Below are 18,380 nucleotides of genomic sequence, written 5' to 3'. Positions count from 1 at the left end.
CGGCGAAGAGAGGGGCCGTGAGTGACTGTGAGAGAGAAGGGGAAAGAGGAGCCATAGAGGGGGGAGAGGAGCTATGGAGTTGGGGGAATAGGAGCTCTGGAGTGTATGCGTGATCTAGAGAATGAGATGAGAGTTGGAGTCTTGGAGAAAAGAGTAGATTTAGGGTTTTCAATGGACGGTCAAGATTTAAATGGACGGTCAAGATTAATCTGAAATATATAAAAATATATAAAAACAAATAATTGGTCGGTTTGATCTGATTTCGGTTCGAGGTAGTTCAGTTGGTTGGGGTGGTTCGGTCCACCATGAACCCAAAATTTTCTGCCGCCACCCCGATCGAAGAACGAACCGAACGGTCGATTTTTTCAATTTTTTTTGGTCCGATCGGGTTCGTAACACCCCTACCAAGTCCGATAAACATGGGATCATTATCCTTTCCCCATCCAAAAACGTTCAAACATTAAACAAAAAATGTTAGGCAAACAATGGCTCTACATAAAAAATAAAAATAAAAAAACAGAAAGGCAAACAAACGTCAATATGCAACCTTCTTCTTCGTCGATCTACATAAAATTTGTGAAATCAACATGAAAAAAAAAATCATGAATACATATCGTAAAATTGTGCCGACAAAACTTCAGAAAAATTGAAATCATGACAAAATTTAGAGAAACTGAAACACACACATTAAAATCATGACAAAATTTGTAGAAATTGAAACACAAGTACCAAAATTATGACAAAATTTGTGGAATCACCATAAATCATAAAAAATCATGAACATGTATCGTAAAATTGTCCCGACGAAACTACAATAAATAGAAATCATGACAAAATTTGAAGAAATCAAAACACATATACTGAAAATCATGACAAAAAGTAATGGCTTATCTGCCGAGATACGTATTCATTTTCAAGTATGATGAGTTCATAGCAAATATGATTAATTTACGGTCCAAATCGAAAAATCAAAAGATAACTACAAATATACACTTTAGAATTAATATTGTGTTACTTACGCATGATTTCAGACCTCTACGCAATGACACCAGTGCTTGTCCCAAAAAAATAAATAGAGGACACCGGTACAGGTTCAATCCGAAATTTGAGGTGTGTGGACTCCGTTGGTCATGTCATAAATAGTTATGGCAGCCTTAGACGACGACGCGGCAGCCACGGCCGTCCCTCCTCTCTTGGCAACCGACGCTGCCCAGAAGGGTCGGGAAATTCGGGTCGTGTCATTGCAGTTGAGTCAGGCAAGATTGCTGCCTGTGTTGAGGACCATAGTAACTTGAAGTGGGGGAAGGGGTTTGTATCAGGTAGATTGGAATGATGAGGAATTTCATGGTGGTTTCTGATGAAATTGAATGGAGCACGTTGTGTAAGGTAGACGGAATGGTAGAGGGGAGATATATGGGATTAGATAGAGATTTGTATAATTCCTATAATCGTGGAATTAAATCTGGTATATCTCATAAAAAAAAATATTAATATTAATATTTTTATTATAAAACAGAATGGCGTGGGGACAAGTTATTGGAACGGTTTAGATTCATTTGATCCAGAGGCTGTAGTGCATTCTTCCACTTCCCGGTTAAGTGCCCATGGTTTTCACCTAAATCACACAACTGCCATCTCCTTCCAACCGAGATACGTAATGCCGTAAGCACAGGCAAACACTAGAAAAAGCCAAGAGAAAAAAGTAATGAAAAGACGTAGCCCGATTCCCTTCTTCCCGCGAATCACACACGGATCACGACCAAAACGACATCAATGACTACTGTATTACCCAAGAGCGTCGCCGTCATCGGCGCCGGCGCCGGGGGCCTAGTCGCCGCCCGCGAGCTCCGGCGAGAGGGCCACGAGGTGGTCGTCTTCGAGCGAGGAAACAAGGTCGGAGGCACGTGGGTCTACAACCCGACCACCGAATCCGACCCGCTCGGCATCGACCCGGCCCGGCCCGTGGTCCACAGCAGCCTATACGCCTCGCTCCGGACCAACTTGCCCCGGGAGGTGATGGGTTTTCGGGAGTACCCGTTCGTGGCGAAGAACGGGGCCCACAGGGACCCGAGGAGGTTCCCGGGTCACGGGGAGGTGTTGGAGTACTTGAACGATTATACGACCGAGTTTGGACTCGGTGAGTTGGTGCGGTTCGGTGCGGAGGTGAGGCGTGTGTGGTTGGAGGGTGGGAAGTGGAAGGTAAGGTCGACGGCTTGTGGGGAGCCGTTGGATGAAGTTTATGATGCTGTGGTTGTGTGTAATGGGCATTATACGGAGCCCCGAATAGCTGAGATTCCGGGTAATATTTTAATATATGTATGGCCTTTTCCGAAATTGATTTTCACACTCCGAAATTTACCATCTGGCTGGAGTGCAATGATAAATCTCCCTCTCGGAGTGAGATGATAAATTTTCGAGTGCGAAAATCACTGTCCTTCGAGGACATGTGGTTTTTTGGAATTTGGTTTTTCGGGTTTACGAGCGTCTTTACAGATTCTTCAACTATTGAAGGATGGGTTTTTATAATGCAATGCAATAGATTCTTAAAAAATGGCCCTTCAAATACTTAAAGCATAAAAGAGAAGAAAAACAAAAGGTTAGACACTAAAGCAAAGTTTGACAGTTGACGGGTGCTACTCATCCTCCAACATTTGAATGGTGAAATAGCATTTGAGCCTTAGGTATTTAATTTGTTTGAGGGGTTTGGTGGAGATGCTCTAAGATTGCCTTAGAATGTAATGCTGTTTTGGGTAGATGGGTTTATACTAGTTTTATCAAATGCTGAGCTAATACTGGTAGTATTTGCCGATGGACACTGTTGTTGGTCGGAACTAAGAAGCTACAATTCATGCCTTCATTGCCTCGGTTGTCACTTTATGCTTAAGTTTCTGGTGAATTTGTTAGCACTTTAAAGGGACCATCTGTACTTATTTCAAGATTCGTATCACCCCTTTCGGTTGCAAAGTGGTACTCCGATTTGTGATTCAGATTGGTTAGACGCAAGGATTGAGGGAGGGGGGCCAGGGGTGGCTATGGCACCTCCAGCTTTTTTAGAACTATTGGAGTATGGAAAGTTTTGAAAATTTCATCACATATGTACGACTGATAATGAGGGATTAATCCCATAGCATGGGTAATTCCAATGGGAATAGAAGTGTGGGGATTAGCAATAGCGGTGGATTACTTACCACATAAGATTATGTCGCTTGTTGTTAGTTGGACCAATCAAACATATGTTAATTAGTAGTAGTATTTTTTTATCATGCTGAACTCGTACATTACAGGCCTTGAGACATGGCCAGGACTTCAAATCCACAGCCACAATTACCGTGTTCATGAGCCATTTCGAGATCAAGTATGTCTCAGCTTCACTTTCTTTTTATAGTTCAATATTTCTATATTGCATGACCAAGCATAATTACAATGATCATAACATTTTTGGGAATTTGTGTAATGAATCCAAGAATATTTGATAGACATCTTGGGGTGGAAAATGGTTTCATCTCCTTAGACAGGCATATTGTACACAAGGGACCAATTCCACTGTTAAAGTTTGGGTGTTTACTAGGCCGCCTCACCATGTATCTCTATTTTTTTATTCCTGTCTCTGAAGCTTAAGGGTGTGAACTTTGGAGGCGAGACTCAGTTATGTTCCAATTGTGTGAGCTAAATAAAGTATGTTAGGTACGCAAGATTGTGATTTGTTGATTTTTATGGTTTAGGGTGAAAAGATGAACAACTTATCATGAAATATGGTGTTAGTTAAGTATCAAGACACTAGGTTGGGGGAGCATTGGGAAGGGGATCATAATAGGGTACTCAGTCTGTCATTGTTTCTTGTGACATACAGGCTTCTTCAAGAATTTGGTCCACGTGGGGGTGTGGGAGACATTTTATACGAGGTGTTGCAGCTGATATAGCATTCCGAGAATGATTTGCATTAGAAAAGCAAATCTCCTTTCCCTTAGATGCCAAAATCATGTTCCAATCTAGATTGATTTCTTTGACATATCCATGCTTACTTGATGTGGATTAATGTAGTTAGATCTGGTAGTTTGGTATCATCCACGCACACATAGTGCATCAGGAACTCGTCTGCGTGTGAAATAGTGCAATGAAATTCTGATTTGAGCAGACTTTTGCTCTATGTAAGGTGACTTGAATTGGTGGCAAGCTATGAAATTAAGGAAGCTAACTTTGATGAAGCTAACACGGAACAATTCCTGTGTGTCTAATGATTGCCTTTGGGTTATACAATCAAGTTACTATTTTCTATTGGTTTCACTTTCTCGTTTTGATATCAAGCATAGTTGTGAAGTGCACGATTCACAATTCAATTCACGATTCACACAAAAACGATACGAGTCAACAGGTGAATCAAGGTTTATAAAATCGGGGGTGAATCGTACGATCCACGGCTTGACTCACGATTCACGCAAAACTATAACAACCCGTGCCAGCTGACCTGCTTATCATTAGCCTAATCACGTGGCTAAAAATATTAACCTCAAGTTATGCAGTAGCTGGTCGGAATTACTTATATACCACTTAACCATTTCTAAAGTTCCCGATGTGGGACTCACATTTCCTAAGATGGGTTCTCATAAAAATGGTACGAATCTACAGGTGAATCAAGGTTTGTCACAATTGTTGCACTCAACTAATATAGTACTGTATGAAACAACTTTTGCGGTTTCATCTTATTTTGTCTTATATAAAAGTAAGAACATAAGATCATACTGTATACTGTTAAATGTGAAAAACCTTATTCCCATGTAAAATTTGTTAATCATTTGTTGATTGGTACTTATTCTCATTCGGAGAATGTTAACTCTTTTTTCTTCATTCCTCTTAAACATTGAAAGAGTCATTCTAAAGATGTTTACAATTAAGATACCTTACACTCATGAGTTGTCTATTTTATTTCGGTTAAATTTTAATATTTTGTTATAATATGAGTCAATAGATGTGCTCAACGTCTTAAAATTCTAATTTTCTAGATGGTAATTATACAAGGAGCTGTAACTATTGTTGAGGATAATTTACTTCATGGAAGCGTAATTTCGCAAGACCGGAGCACGGCTCAAAGCTCCATATAAGTTACTTCTGTTTTGATTAGACTGCAAAGTTTTCTTAAGCCTACGCTTTCATTTATAAGTTCTACATGCACAAATCCATTTTACTACAATATTTATTTTCCTATTATGTACAAGTGTCTTTCCTATTAGACACAATCCCACATGATATCAATTAACCATAGAAAGCAAACTTCAATATTGATTTACACTAAAAATTTTGAACTTCATGTTGTATCTTTTTTATGTAGGAGCATAGAAACATTTTTCGATATAGTTTTTGAAATTTGGATCAATCATTTCGATTCACGATTCAGAAATGGGTCAATTCGATTCGCGATTTGACAACCTTGAATTCTCAAATACTTGACTGTTCCCTCATGCTACACTCAGGTTGTAATTCTAATTGGGAGTTCTGCAAGTGCTGTTGATATCTGTAGAGACATTGCTGGAGTTGCGAAAGAAGTCCACATTGCTTCTAGGTCGGTTACAGACAGAACTATGGGAAAGCTGCCTGGACACGATAACATGTGGCTTCATTCCATGGTAAAAGTGCTATTAACTCAGTAGAATTTAGGGGGATTATAAAGCCAACTGTATCACTTAAAGCAGAAGCCTGTGAAGGGCAAAATTGGTTAATCCGAAATGCTGATTTTCATTTATAACATTGCAGATAGAAAGTGCCCATGGAGATGGTACTGTGGTATTCCGAGATGGCAGTGCAATCTGTGCTGATGTTATTCTGCACTGCACAGGGTGTGTGTCCTATTATTTAGGCCTCACTTTGGTTTACACTGAAGCTGCTAGGACTGCATTTGGATGATGGATTTTGGGAGGGATTTTATAGACGAAAATAATAAAGATGAAGAAAAAGAAGCTATAATGCAATATGATATCTTTGGTTTGCCCATCATGCACCTTTCCCTCGAAACAGCCAACCACAAAAGCATAACCAAACCCAAACTAGATGTTCCAAAATGGAGGACATCAAACATAAACTGGAAGAAATTTGTGAGATGTTTACCTAATCGATATGCGTTTTCCTTCTTTCTGTAGGTACAAGTATCATTTTGCTTTTCTTGATGTGAATGACACTGTGACTGTGGATGACAACCGTGTGGGGCCACTGTACAAGCAAGTTTTTCCGCCTCTCCTAGCCCCATTGCTTTCGTTTGTCGGGTTGCCGTGGAAGGTCTTGACTCTTCCTTACATTGTTTACCCAGGTTTCCATGGGATTTCAAGTTGGAACATATTTGGACGGTGACATAATGTGTTGTTTTTTCTTGATAATAGGTTGCCCCCTTCCCCATTTGTGAACTCCAGAGCAAGTGGATAGCGGGTGTTTTATCAGGTCGTGTTTCGCTTCCATCATCAGACGAGATGATGGCTGATGTTGAAGCTTTTTACAGAACCTTGGACGCATCTGGCATCCCCAAGCACTACACTCATAACATTGGTGATTCTCAGGTATTGCTGTCTATCAAGGACTAAAATCTTGATGTTTCATGAAGGAAATATATCTCAAATCTCAATCAACATTGTCAATGTTGCTACATAGACACCGATCCATGCAAAATTGGCAAGGTATTTCATACTCCTTTGTTCCAGGGTTTCGAAAGTGGGGTAGGTTTGTGCATCCCAAAGTTTGTAGTCAAAGCTGGAAAATCTAAATACTACAATTCTGTTTCATTGCAATCAGCTGCTTTGAAAGTTTGTTTTCCAATGTAAGGTGAATGAAAATCCATCTCCGTAGATGGGACAATCCTGCTTCATTTCATGCACGTAGCAAACCCAAGATGTGACATACTCCACAGGCTAAGCTTATTAATTAGCATAAAAGGAGGATAATTGTATAGCCAGAAAATATAAAAATAGCTGAACGGTCATACTATTTGATATTTTCTGCTTTGTTTCCTACAATGAGAGAACCTGAAAATACTGCTTATTTCCCCCTTTATGCTTCAAATACTGTTGATTCTATTTTAACATTCTACTCCCTTGCTTTGTTGTAGTTTGCAAATCTGCCATTCGTTAATACACTTTTTGGGCCACTCTAGTGGCAGTCCGACCATCCTAAACCAATATTTTTATTGGCACCTTTCGTGTTTTCATCCTAGTGTTGTCGCTGTTATATTTGCTTATTCCTTGGCCTGCCCTAAATTACAGTTGTCCTGAATCATTAGTTCCTGCACAGAGATTTAGTTCCTTGTAATGAATGTTCCGAACATGAAAGTTAATATGTTGAATGGTCTCTTTTGCAGTTTGAATACAATGACTGGCTGGCTACTGAATGCGGGTGTCCACCTTCTGAAGAATGGAGAAAACAAATGTATTCCGAGACTGACAAGAACAGGAAGGTGCGGCCGGAAACATACCGCGATGAATGGGATGATGAGCTCTTGGTTGCCCAAGCGCACGAGGACTTTGTCAATTGCAGTTCAGAGGGAAATGGAAACCTCTCTCAGTAACCGGAGCTCAGGCCCTCCTACAGCACAAGTTGTTGCAAGGAGGCACATTTTTTTCTCCTTTCTATCACATTTCATCTTTGTATTTTTATTGTGTGCTCTTTAGCTTCCTGTCATTTCATTTGTAAAGCCCAGTTTGAATAAACTCAAATAAAAATATATCAATTGTGTATGGGTCCGCGAGGTATGTGTCACTGTGAACTCATTTGTGGATTGGCGTAAGAGTAATACTGAAAGGTAAAGAAAATCTTCCACAGATTCAAGGGGGGATGGAAAAAAAGAGCTGGTGCATACTGAAAGGTAAAGAAAATCTTCCACAGATTCAAGGGGGGATGGAAAAAAGGAGCTGGTGCATAGGGGGGATGGAAAAAGAGACGTGCACCAGCCGGGAATCGAACCCGGGTCTGTACCGTGGCAGGGTACTATTCTACCACTAGACCACTGGTGCTTCTTGATACATACCACACATATAAACTTATATATTTCGTACGAGTGGAAAATGGTTGACGAAGTCCACTCTTAGTGGGTCTTTCGTAGGCCGTTTTGTTCACCCTCCACTTAAGAAGGTAAATATTATCCTCCTTCCTATTCGATGAAATGGTGTGTATGCTATTACAAAGTGATGTTATGTTATGGTTATCAAAAAAATAAGTATTGCACGGATGAGATCTAAATCTACACCATTTCAATCAATGAGAAGGAGGGGTAATGTTCACCCTCTTTTAAGGAGGGTGAACAAAATTGCACTCGGGTCTTTCGGGATGTGACTTTTTCTTTTTGGGTGCTTAAGAAAACCCTATGAATATTGAATATCTGGGCCTATTTTCATGGTTGAGAAAACCAAATGCTGATTATCATTGTCTCTCTTTACATCATGAACGAACTCAATAATGAAACTCGCAAATAGATGCAGAAAAACATATTCTTTTCGTTGTGTTGTCTTCTCTTTTTGCAAATGGAGGCAAATACATGATTACAAATATGAGCAGAAGGTAGCCTGCTCCTCGCAACTATGCTCTGGTTAGGCCTTTATATGACATCGACAGGGAAGAAGGAATAGAGTAAACTGCGAATTGTGATGATAGGATGTTCATCACAGTCGGTAGCAGACCCAAGAATTTTATATATTGGGATATCTATTATTCACAATCTTAAAAAATATTTTTCTGCAGGTATACCACTAAATTATTATTCAACCATAAAATATTGATCACTTATTCTATTTTACAACTGATTTTTCACAATATTCATACTGTTGCGGTGGGCAAGTAAACTAAAGGATATTTAGTAATTTAATTTTTGTAATATTGTGGATTGGGAGGAAAACAAAAAGAGGTAGAACAAAAATGAAGAAATAAAGGAAAGAGGTAGAACAAAAATGAAAAAATAAAGAAAAGATGTAGAATGAAAATGGAGAAATAAAGAAAAAAGGTAGATCAAAAATGGAAAAATAAAGAAAAAATAGGTGATGGAGGGTCCTAGGAATCAAACTTAAGCCCCCAGGACTTTTCACAATCTGTGATGACCACTACACGATCTACACCATTCTAATGGTTTGTACTAATGTAGGAGACTTTTTTGTATTTATATTTAATTTTTTAAAAAGGCGTGTCACGTGCCCTAACATGGGTCCACCCATGGTTATGGTTCTGTGGTTATATCACAGTAGCATCTCTTGCGCAATAGCATCTCTCAAGAGTCTCAACCGAACATTCCACAACGGGGTAGAAACTTCCTAGGTCACGATTAAGGAAGGTCAGCTACATTGGTTGCATTCTTTCTACATTTTTATATAGAGATTAAAAGAGAGAAATTCCTGTTGATGGCTTACCTAATGGGATTGCTTCAGATGATCCTCCCACTGTGGAAGACAAATCCCCCCTACAAAACCATGAACTTTCGTTTCGTTCTGCAAGCTGTTAGCTTAGGAAAGTTTGGCTTCCTCGGATTAGGTCCTTTTAAGTTGGGTGGATCTACGAGAATCAAGGCACCAAGGTCATATTTTGGAGGTTTCTCAATCTTTTGATTACACAAAGCGAAAACTAGAGCATGTAGTCGAAGACAATTGCAATAACCTATATTTGTTTCAAACCCCTCGCTATGTTATATCTCACTGCGGTTAGTGATGTCTATTTTTATTATTTTGTCAAGATTGTGTCTTCTCTCTTCCTCTTTTCAAGTTATAGTGGCTTCATTTGAAGCGGACCCTTCATCTACTTTTGACATTGGAGTACTCGTGGATTCTTTCATTTCCTTTAGGTCGAGATTGTTTGGAGTTGGAGAAGGCCAAGGGTTAAAGGCTCAAAACGCATGCTTTCCAGACAGCTTGGCAAGTTTTTGTTGATTTTTGTTAGAGCATCCACACCTTAGACCAAAAATGGCAATTTTTTTTTTTTTAATAAATGGCAAATTAGGTGCTCCACCCAACAAAAAATTCTCTCAAATCTGGCAAATGCCAATTCCTTTGCCATATATAACAAAATTTGTGGCAAAATTGTCATTGGAGAGAGAGAGAGAGAAAAGAGGCACGATGGCAAAGGCAGAATGACAAAACATGGGTGCAACACTATACCCTTGCCCTTTTTCTTTTTTGCAAAATGACACTATTCATGCCCAACAACGACAATGGCAATGACATTCATGGGGTGGATGCTTTTACAGAAACGGATAGTATATATGAATGTGAAAACTTCGTAGAGGAGAAAATTCAAGGCAGAACAGGGGGAATATTTTTTTTATTAAAATGAGGAAACAAACAAAAAAAAAACCTAGTAGATAGACTTGCTGGGTTTTGCCATTTCCCAATTCCAACTGTCCCTCTCACCAGGTAAGCAAGTGGGTTGATAATAACAAGCATGGTTTTGCTTGCATGAAATAGATTTTGGGGTCCCCCAAAATTTCCAAAAATAAACCTGAGAGTCCCCAGCACCATTCACATATTTACTATTTAGTCCCCAAATTTGACACAGTTTGGTACATTGATGACAAAACCCATAATCACTCTTCCATGTTTTTCCACATCTGCCTCTGAATTCCAAAACCCCACCCTTCCCTTTCATTAAATTTAGACCTCAAATAAAACATGTACAATTGTCCTACAAAGATTGCCAGAATAATTGGGCCTTACATGATTGTACACAAAAATTAAAAACTCTCTGGTTATTAGACTTGCAGCTTTAAACATCATTGCTCGTGTAACTTTTCCCAGAAAAATGTAGGAAAAACTTTATGACTAGTATTCCTATTTGGGGAAATTTTTCAATGCCGAGTGGGTACCACGTAGTGTCCGCTCAACATATTCGAGGTATTTATTGTGTTTTTAGACAGCTCGGATTTAGAAAGAGAAAGATTTGGAATGAGAGGAGAGAGAATATTTCAATTCGAACCGTCCGAAAGTGTATTGGATAGCCCAAATGTGCCAAGCGGGTATTACATGTTATATACCAACCCGGTACCGAAAAATTTCTCTCTTATTTAAGAAGCTAGACAAACTAATTGGTTATCGAATTATCCATGGAACGATAATCATTCTTTTTGATGCACTGCTATGCTCCTTATCGGTGAAAGTTGTACTTACCATAGTACCATGTTCAAAAGAAACAAAAAACTTACGTGACTACTGACTAGTATGGAATGCTTGTAAAACTCTTGTTAATAAAGGAATAAAGAGATATTGGTGAATATCTGTCTTCCTAAAACAGTAGATTAATACTCCTTGTAGATAAAAAATAGTTGTGAAACAAATCCAAAAAAAAAATGGTAAATTATCATCCACTGCAGTATCCATATCTTTACAAAATTGACATTAGTACTGGCTACTGCCCCCAGATTCCCTGCCCAATCTCCTCACCTAAAAGGACACAACTCCTCCCCACCACACGATCTCTGCCCAAACAATATGGATCGTACGGCGGAGATGAGGTCATCAATAGGATTGGGAACAGGGGATCTAGAGTCTAGACCCTCGTGTAGTAATAATACGGAGTAACAATAATTCTAATTATACATCCAAACTCACACCAAAACATACATCCACACTCACATCAGTGATGGGTTTCACATACACTACACACACTTATTAGTGTGTGTGAAACCCACCACTCATGTGAAAGGTGGATGTGTATTTGAGTGTGAATTTAGATATAGTACTAACATCATTGTATGGAGTTATAACAAAAAGAAGCAGCTTGTTAATCATAAAAGATCCTACCAAACACGTCCTTGTCAATCCCCCTCACTCAATACAGCGGCGACCGGTGGGGGGCACCCTTCCGCCGCCGGCTCGTGGCGTCGGTAAGCTCCGCCGCCGCAGCGCAGCGTATCGGCCGGCACCGGTTTCGGGACACGAAAACAGAGCTGCGCTTTCTCTTCACAAACTCCGCGGCGGCGGCGCTAGCAAGAGGAGTGGTCCTAGTAAGATTCGGCAGGCCGGCACTGCTTGAGCTCGATTCAGACGAAGAAGTTCGCGTCAAAACGGGCAGTTCAAGGACCGAGTCAGGGGTCATTTGACCGTTTTCGAGCTCCAAACAGTCTTCAACCTTCACCACATTGAGTTCAACTTTGTTACTCCCCATTTGATTGGCCTGTAATGTGGACAAAAGTATGATACTCCCTTCATGTCTATTTCAATTCCTTATATCTTTTAATATGAATTTCAAAAAATATGTAACATGAATCTTTATTTGATATTTCTCGATTAGTTCTATTATACAAAATTTTTAAACTCATGAAAAACATTATAGATTGAAAGATATAAGTAATAAAAAATGACACGAGTTTCAAAAATTGTCATCCTTTTTGAGACAGAGAAAGTATATACTGTAAGAAAAAACCCATATGAAGAGGAGACGAATTTGTAGTGGTTATGTAAAATTGAATTCAACCATCATTTGTAGTGATTTGTTAGACTCTATTCGGTTTGGTTTTTGATAGAAGATTTTAAGAATAATGACCGGAGGTAGAGATATGGAAAATTTATTAGGGACTGCAAAGATTTTGAAACCCCCAAACGAATAAGCCCATGCTGATTGCAACGAATTTGTAGCAAACATAAGTTGACTCAAATTACGTTGCGTCAAATCTTAAAGACATGTGCATTCCGGGTTGAATTCAACCATCATTTGTAATGATTTGTTGGTGATTATGACGAATTTGTAGCTGAACTTAATTCCAAGTTTCCTCTATGCAACTCGAAATGGTAATGGTAGGGAAGGTTGATTCAAATTACGTTACGTCAGGTCTTAAAAGACATGTTCATTTCAGGTCTTAGATATGGACATTCTCAGGTTTTATCTAGGAAAATTTTTAGGTAGACACCACCTTTTGGGGTTACCATACTCTTTACGATTTTTTTTTTTAAAACTCTTTTTACAAATTCTTATGGCTCGATCTATGTGAGACTTGTGGTAGTTTATTTTTGCAAATTTTTGTGGCTTCTTCTAACGATTTTTGTAGTTCTTATTATGAGATTGTGTTCAAATTCATAAGAACTTTCGTGAGGTTTTGTGGAGTTATTTATGAATTTTCATAGCGTTGTTTGAATTTGTGAGCCAAAAAGACGGTTCAAAGTTACGAATTTTTATAATGCTTCCAAATTGTTGCAGTGGCAATTGCGAATTTTAGGGACCCACGACACGATTTTTTGTGATTCCAAATACAAATTCTTTGGTGTTCAAATACAAATTTTTTCGTGGCGATTTACGAATTTCGGTAGGTGAAAGTGAGTGGGGGGAATTAATTTCCGCTGCACCAAAAAAAAAAAAAAAAAGGAATGGGGGAAATTGGCTAACCTTGCAAGAAATTGAGCAGAAAAGGAAAGGGTGTTGGAGATTTCGGTCACAGACAGTGCAAGTGTTTCCCGAGCCTCTGAATTGACGGGTCATCGGCCTTTGATTCAAAAACACCACTTTTGCATTGTTGGTTATGTACGCCTGCGGCAAAAGGGAAAAACTTGGAAAACACTGCAAGGAGAAAATAAGAGCAAAATCTTGGAGAAATTCAAGACTAAAAAAACATACCTGAACAGAGGAACAATCCATCAGTTTCTGGGCATCGTTCAGTCGAACGACGTCTTGATAAACATAGCGCCTTATCTGACGTGAAATTGCAACCGAACAAATTAGACAGCTTAATAGTATATTGGTAATTAAACATTTGGTTATTGGAATGGAAATTTGATGCAAAAAACCTGTAAGAGCCGGTGACTTGGGTGCGCAGGGAGGCACTGGGGGCATAGACTGATGCAGCAATCCAAGCAGAAGATGTTCTTTTCGCTCTTTTTATCGGTCTCGTGAACGAAACAGGGGTTGAAGAACTTCTCCCCCAACAGGACTTCGAGCCATTGAGGAACTGAAGCTAAACCCACCTGAAAATCAAACCCACAAAAATGAAAAATCTGATCAATTCAAGTGGAAAACGAACGGAACGCAAAACGCAGAGAAATTCACAGTATGTAAGACGTGAATAATGTTCACCATTTTTTGCTGTAGTGGAGAGTAAGAATGGGGACTGTTTGGTTGTATAAAGACCATGACTACAGAGAGAGAGAGAGACAGAGAGAGAGAGAGGAGAAGGAGAAAAGGGTTGGGGGGCCGGGGGGAAGTGGGGGCCGAGAGATAGCAGGAAAAAGGAAACGGCGGAGCCTCTGCTCCGCAGGAGTGACTAGTGTTACCAGTGAAGCAAAATAGTAGATTGGATGGTGGCTCTCATTTAAAGATTGTACCACTCATATGTTCATATCATGGAGTAGTACTGTACTACACGTATTTATAGTTTTTTTTTTGTTACTAGTACTCTACTTATTACTACTATTGTAGAATAGAATATCTATGGAGGATGGGGAAATCAAAATCAAATCTTTAGCCCAAATCCAAGTTATTAAACCAAACGTCTTCATCTATCAATCAGCAGCCTCACCCAGTCCACTCACTAGGCTTGAGTTTGCGGCTGTTGGTCTGGTCTGGTCTGGTGGCTTGTTTGTGAAAAGTAAATTGCTATTCCCCCTCTCCTGACACCACACCCCTTCTGGCCCCACCTCCATTTTCCGGCACTACCCCCGCCCCCCCCCCTCCCTCCCTCCCTCCCTCCCTCCCTCACAGTTTTTAATTTCTTTTTTTATTTAATTACTTTTATCTTATTTATTTAATTTCTATAAATACACTATTTTTATATTAAAATATATAATTCAAGAATTAAGTGCTTCAATTTTCAATTTAATTTGATTGGGTGAAGATCGTATTTTTTTGATCATTTTATTCTAAATGGTCATAATGAATTTTTTGCTCTAAAGCCTTTCAACGAGCACCTTATGATTCATTATTTAATTTCAAGATTCTCTTAGGGTGTCCATTTAAAGGTCTTGAAGCTAAAAATTTATTACAACCATTTAAGATGAAATGATCAGAAAAATAACATCTTTGTACCGGTTCAAACGGATTGAAAATTGAAACATTTATTTTTTTACACTTATTTTTTAAACTATTTTTTTAATATATAAACGATGTAAAAAAATAAGTGTTTCAATTTTCAATCCGTTTAAATCGGTTTAAAGATGTTATTTTTCTAATTACTTCATCCTAAATGGTCGTAATAAAATTTTGGCTCTAAAGCTTTTCAATAAGCATCCTAAGAGCTTTAAACTAAATAAGGAATTTTAGGATGCTCGTTGAATGGCCTTAGAGCCAAAAATTTACTACGACCATTTAGGATGAAATGATCAGAAAAATAACATCTTTTTACCGGTTCAAACGGATTGAAAATTGAAACATTTATTTTTTTATGCTTATTTTTTAAACTATTTTTTTAATATATAAGCGGTGTAAAAAAAATAAATGTTTCAATTTTCAATCCGTTTGAATCGGTTCAAAGATGTTTATTGGATGCTGTTGGAGCATCACTACATGAAATTTTTTTGGAGCATCACTACATGAAAATTAAAGAAATTAGAGTAATAATTAGGAAGAAAAATTTTTTTGGTTGGAGTTTGGAGAATTTTTTTTTGTAGTAATGAGTGGAAAAAAATTAGAGTAATAATTAGGATGAAAATTTATTAAGACTCGTACACAGATAGAAGTGGTCGGGCCTCTAGACCCAAACCAAAAACAGTTAAGGCTCCGTTCCACTAATGTTATTATTTTGTTAAGTACTTATCATTTATTTTACGAGGTATTTCATTCTTTCACAATACGACACATTTAATTTAAAAGTTAAGTATTTGGGTTGAGTTTTACTAAGCAAAAAGTGAGTTTTGACCTTATTCAAATTTTTTTCGCGTTTGTTAGTTTTATGCCAAATTTTTGTGAATTATTGATTCTTCTAAACGAGAAGAATCGAAAAAACCAAAAATAATTTCTTTACCTAAATATTTTTAAAAATATCCATTTTTAATCTAAAAAGTGCCACTTTTTTGCATTTTTTTAGCTTGTGGATATTTTCAATTTTTTTTTTTTTACTTTTTCGATTCGTCTTAATGAGAGGAATAAATAACTTACAAACGTTTGGTGCAAAACTAACGAACGCAAATTTTTTCGAATAAGGACAAAACTTCCAAAAAGTCTTCCAAATTAAGTGAAACTCCAATCTATTTGAAAAATAATAATTTATTTTAGTTAGTGGAACACACCCTAATTGATTTTGATTTTTCAAAACCACTCATTCTCTCTCAACACGCTTTTCAATAATTTTTTTAATTATTACTTTCATTTTTTTATTCATTAGCCTTTAAATTGAACACTCTACATATATTTATACATAATACACCTCACAAATGATAAAATCAAGAATTATCTAAAAATGAAATGGGCAGCATGCAGGTGGGAAACTAAGTGGGTACCATTTTTTGGAAAACTGATTGGATGATATATTGTCTAAAATGTCCAATTTGGCAGCGTAAGGATTCTGAGATTCAACAATGCTATCACTACATACAACAACCACTTACACACACTTTAATAATAGGGGTGGGTCCCCCCACACACTAAACACATCGAATGCTCTCAGAAAAATCGTTCAGAAAAAACGAGACTAATTGAAATATTGCTAACTATGGGTTGGATTACATCTATTTTTGAATGATATTAGATATGAAAAGAATTATTGTTAGGATCGTCCCATCAACAAAAGTTTTTTGAATGATTAATTTGCTCAATAAGAGTTGTAAAATGATATAAGTTGGAATCATGAAAGTGAATTACAGAGCACCACAAATAACAGATGCATGAAGCAGGGGTAGCATTTTTCCGGAGAGAAAGCCATAAGCCATGGCCCCAGGCCCCCAGCGTACGAAGTCATGACCATGAATGAAGCAGGGGTGGCATTTTTCCTGTCTTTCGGTTGAAATAATGAACAAATAATTACTCTACCATTTGCTGAGGCAAAGCTATATATTTGGATGATGATGTAGCCATCTAGGGATACTGTGGAGAACATAAATGTAGATGTACCAGAAATTGGGGAAATTTTGTTTGCTATGAGATGAATTAGAAACCTAAAATCTGGTTAAAGAATTCAGTCAAGAGAAGTAAAATTACCCATTTGTAAGAAAATTATTAAGCCCTCCAGGGAGCCACGAGCCCATGATTTGGATAGGGATAGTGCCGCTGTTTAATGAGAGTCCATTGTTAAAACACAAAGAGTATGTCCCAAAAGTACCAAATACAAACTATTACTCTTAATTGATAAAAAATTAATATATAATATAGGAGTATTACTTTTCTTAAAGACATACTTCCTCAATCTTCTTTGGGTAATTACGCTCATATTTGCAAAAAGTAGCCTATTCTCCTAAATAAATTTTCAATTCTTTCCTCGATTAAAATTTCTAATTGGATCTATTCCGATGTACATGTAAAACTTTTTTTGATAAAATATAGGTACGTTAGTTATTAATCCAAAAAATGGCACAACTATTCAAATAGAACGAACTACTAATTTGGGACCGAGGAAGTATAAGTTTGAATCTCAAATGACGGACCAACTTTGAATTTCGCTATTTATTTTCTTTTGAGATCACTATTAAAATCATTGGCGTATGTGAAACTAGAGATTTCATATTCTTGAAAGATTAGTTGGGTCAACCTAGAAACTCTCGGCATAAAAAAGTTAAAGCTAACTTCTTCATAATATGACGCGACTTGGAGTCTCTGAACTGTATGAATGTGGTGTGCGATCTGAACCATCCTGATCAAATGTCCAAATTTCATCCTTAGAATCCCTGTGGTGCAGAACCGGAAGAATAAACAATCGTGTCCAAAAAATTACTATAGTACCTTACTTTGCTTTTGGACCATAAACTTACAAGTTTGATACTACTACAGGGAGTGAGTCCATGGACGTTTCTCTATTCTTTCAGATCTGTTGACCCAAAAGTATTTAACTGTGTGTGTGGCTGAATTCATTCCATTTTCAGCAAAAAGATATTCATTCCATTTTTGTTTTGAAGCCAACTTCTCGTCTCTGAACATTAAAGACGGATCACGAGATTCATGTAACATCGGCTGTATCAAATCAAATTGGAGTGCCAATCAATTACTCGTACCACTACTTCTCTTCAACAGGGAAGGGAATTGACTTTTCAATTAGACAGTTGTATTGTACATTACATCGGGCTATGTACCTTGCCCTGTTTCTAATAGCCATGTGGTTTCCCTGTTGAAAATGAATCATTCGTTGGTTGAGGGTTTGCCCCCGACACAATTAACCAAGGTTCGGGTCAGGCAGCAAATGAGAAATTTTTTGTGAATCTCTTAATTCTACCATGGATTGGCTTTTGACCAGATCGAGAGGGAAATTAGTCGAAGTATGCATAAATTGACACTAACATTACAACGCTAACAATTGAAAC

At 37.9% G+C, this 18,380-nt stretch overlaps 2 protein-coding genes and 1 non-coding gene across 3 annotated transcripts; 1 reads left to right on the top strand and 2 right to left on the bottom strand.

Annotated features, from left to right (window-relative positions):
* Positions 1-1,685: 1,685 nt before the first annotated feature.
* On the top strand, positions 1,686-7,727 carry LOC131333583 (flavin-containing monooxygenase FMO GS-OX-like 4). The gene is made up of 7 exons (XM_058368179.1): positions 1,686-2,299; positions 3,285-3,355; positions 5,469-5,621; positions 5,749-5,831; positions 6,132-6,267; positions 6,369-6,542; positions 7,337-7,727. Exons 1-7 carry the CDS (start codon positions 1,774-1,776, stop codon positions 7,541-7,543), a joined length of 1,350 nt encoding a protein of 449 aa, XP_058224162.1. The 5' UTR covers positions 1,686-1,773; the 3' UTR covers positions 7,544-7,727.
* A 190-nt stretch (positions 7,728-7,917) lies between these two features.
* TRNAG-GCC (transfer RNA glycine (anticodon GCC)) lies at positions 7,918-7,988 on the bottom strand. Its single transcript has one exon. It is a non-coding gene; the product is annotated as a tRNA-Gly (tRNA).
* A 3,293-nt stretch (positions 7,989-11,281) lies between these two features.
* Positions 11,282-14,274, bottom strand: LOC131333274 (protein RGF1 INDUCIBLE TRANSCRIPTION FACTOR 1-like). The gene is made up of 5 exons (XM_058367729.1): positions 14,014-14,274; positions 13,728-13,904; positions 13,558-13,632; positions 13,330-13,470; positions 11,282-12,123 (listed from the first exon to the last, which is right to left on the bottom strand). The coding sequence occupies exons 1-5, from the start codon at positions 14,068-14,070 to the stop codon at positions 11,779-11,781; spliced, it is 795 nt and encodes a 264-aa protein (XP_058223712.1). The 5' UTR covers positions 14,071-14,274; the 3' UTR covers positions 11,282-11,778.
* Between the last annotated feature and the right edge of the window lie 4,106 nt (positions 14,275-18,380).

Source organism: Rhododendron vialii, chromosome 7a (assembly GCF_030253575.1).
Source record: "Rhododendron vialii isolate Sample 1 chromosome 7a, ASM3025357v1".
NCBI lineage: Eukaryota > Viridiplantae > Streptophyta > Magnoliopsida > Ericales > Ericaceae > Rhododendron > Rhododendron vialii.
This window is presented reverse-complemented; position numbering and strand designations above follow the sequence as displayed.

Excerpts from the sequence above, each read along its gene's own strand:
- LOC131333583 (XM_058368179.1), top strand. The coding sequence starts at position 1,774 with ATGACTACTGTATTACCCAAGAGCGTCGCCGTCATCGGCGCCGGCGCC. Across the intron at positions 2,300-3,284 it reads CCGAATAGCTGAGATTCCGG|GCCTTGAGACATGGCCAGGA; the intron begins GTAATATTTTAA and ends CGTACATTACAG. Across the intron at positions 6,543-7,336 it reads ATAACATTGGTGATTCTCAG|TTTGAATACAATGACTGGCT; the intron begins GTATTGCTGTCT and ends TCTCTTTTGCAG.
- LOC131333274 (XM_058367729.1), bottom strand. The coding sequence starts at position 14,070 with ATGGTCTTTATACAACCAAACAGTCCCCATTCTTACTCTCCACTACAG. Across the intron at positions 13,633-13,727 it reads CAAGTCACCGGCTCTTACAG|ATAAGGCGCTATGTTTATCA; the intron begins GTTTTTTGCATC and ends ATTTCACGTCAG. Across the intron at positions 13,471-13,557 it reads TGGATTGTTCCTCTGTTCAG|GCGTACATAACCAACAATGC; the intron begins GTATGTTTTTTT and ends CTTTTGCCGCAG.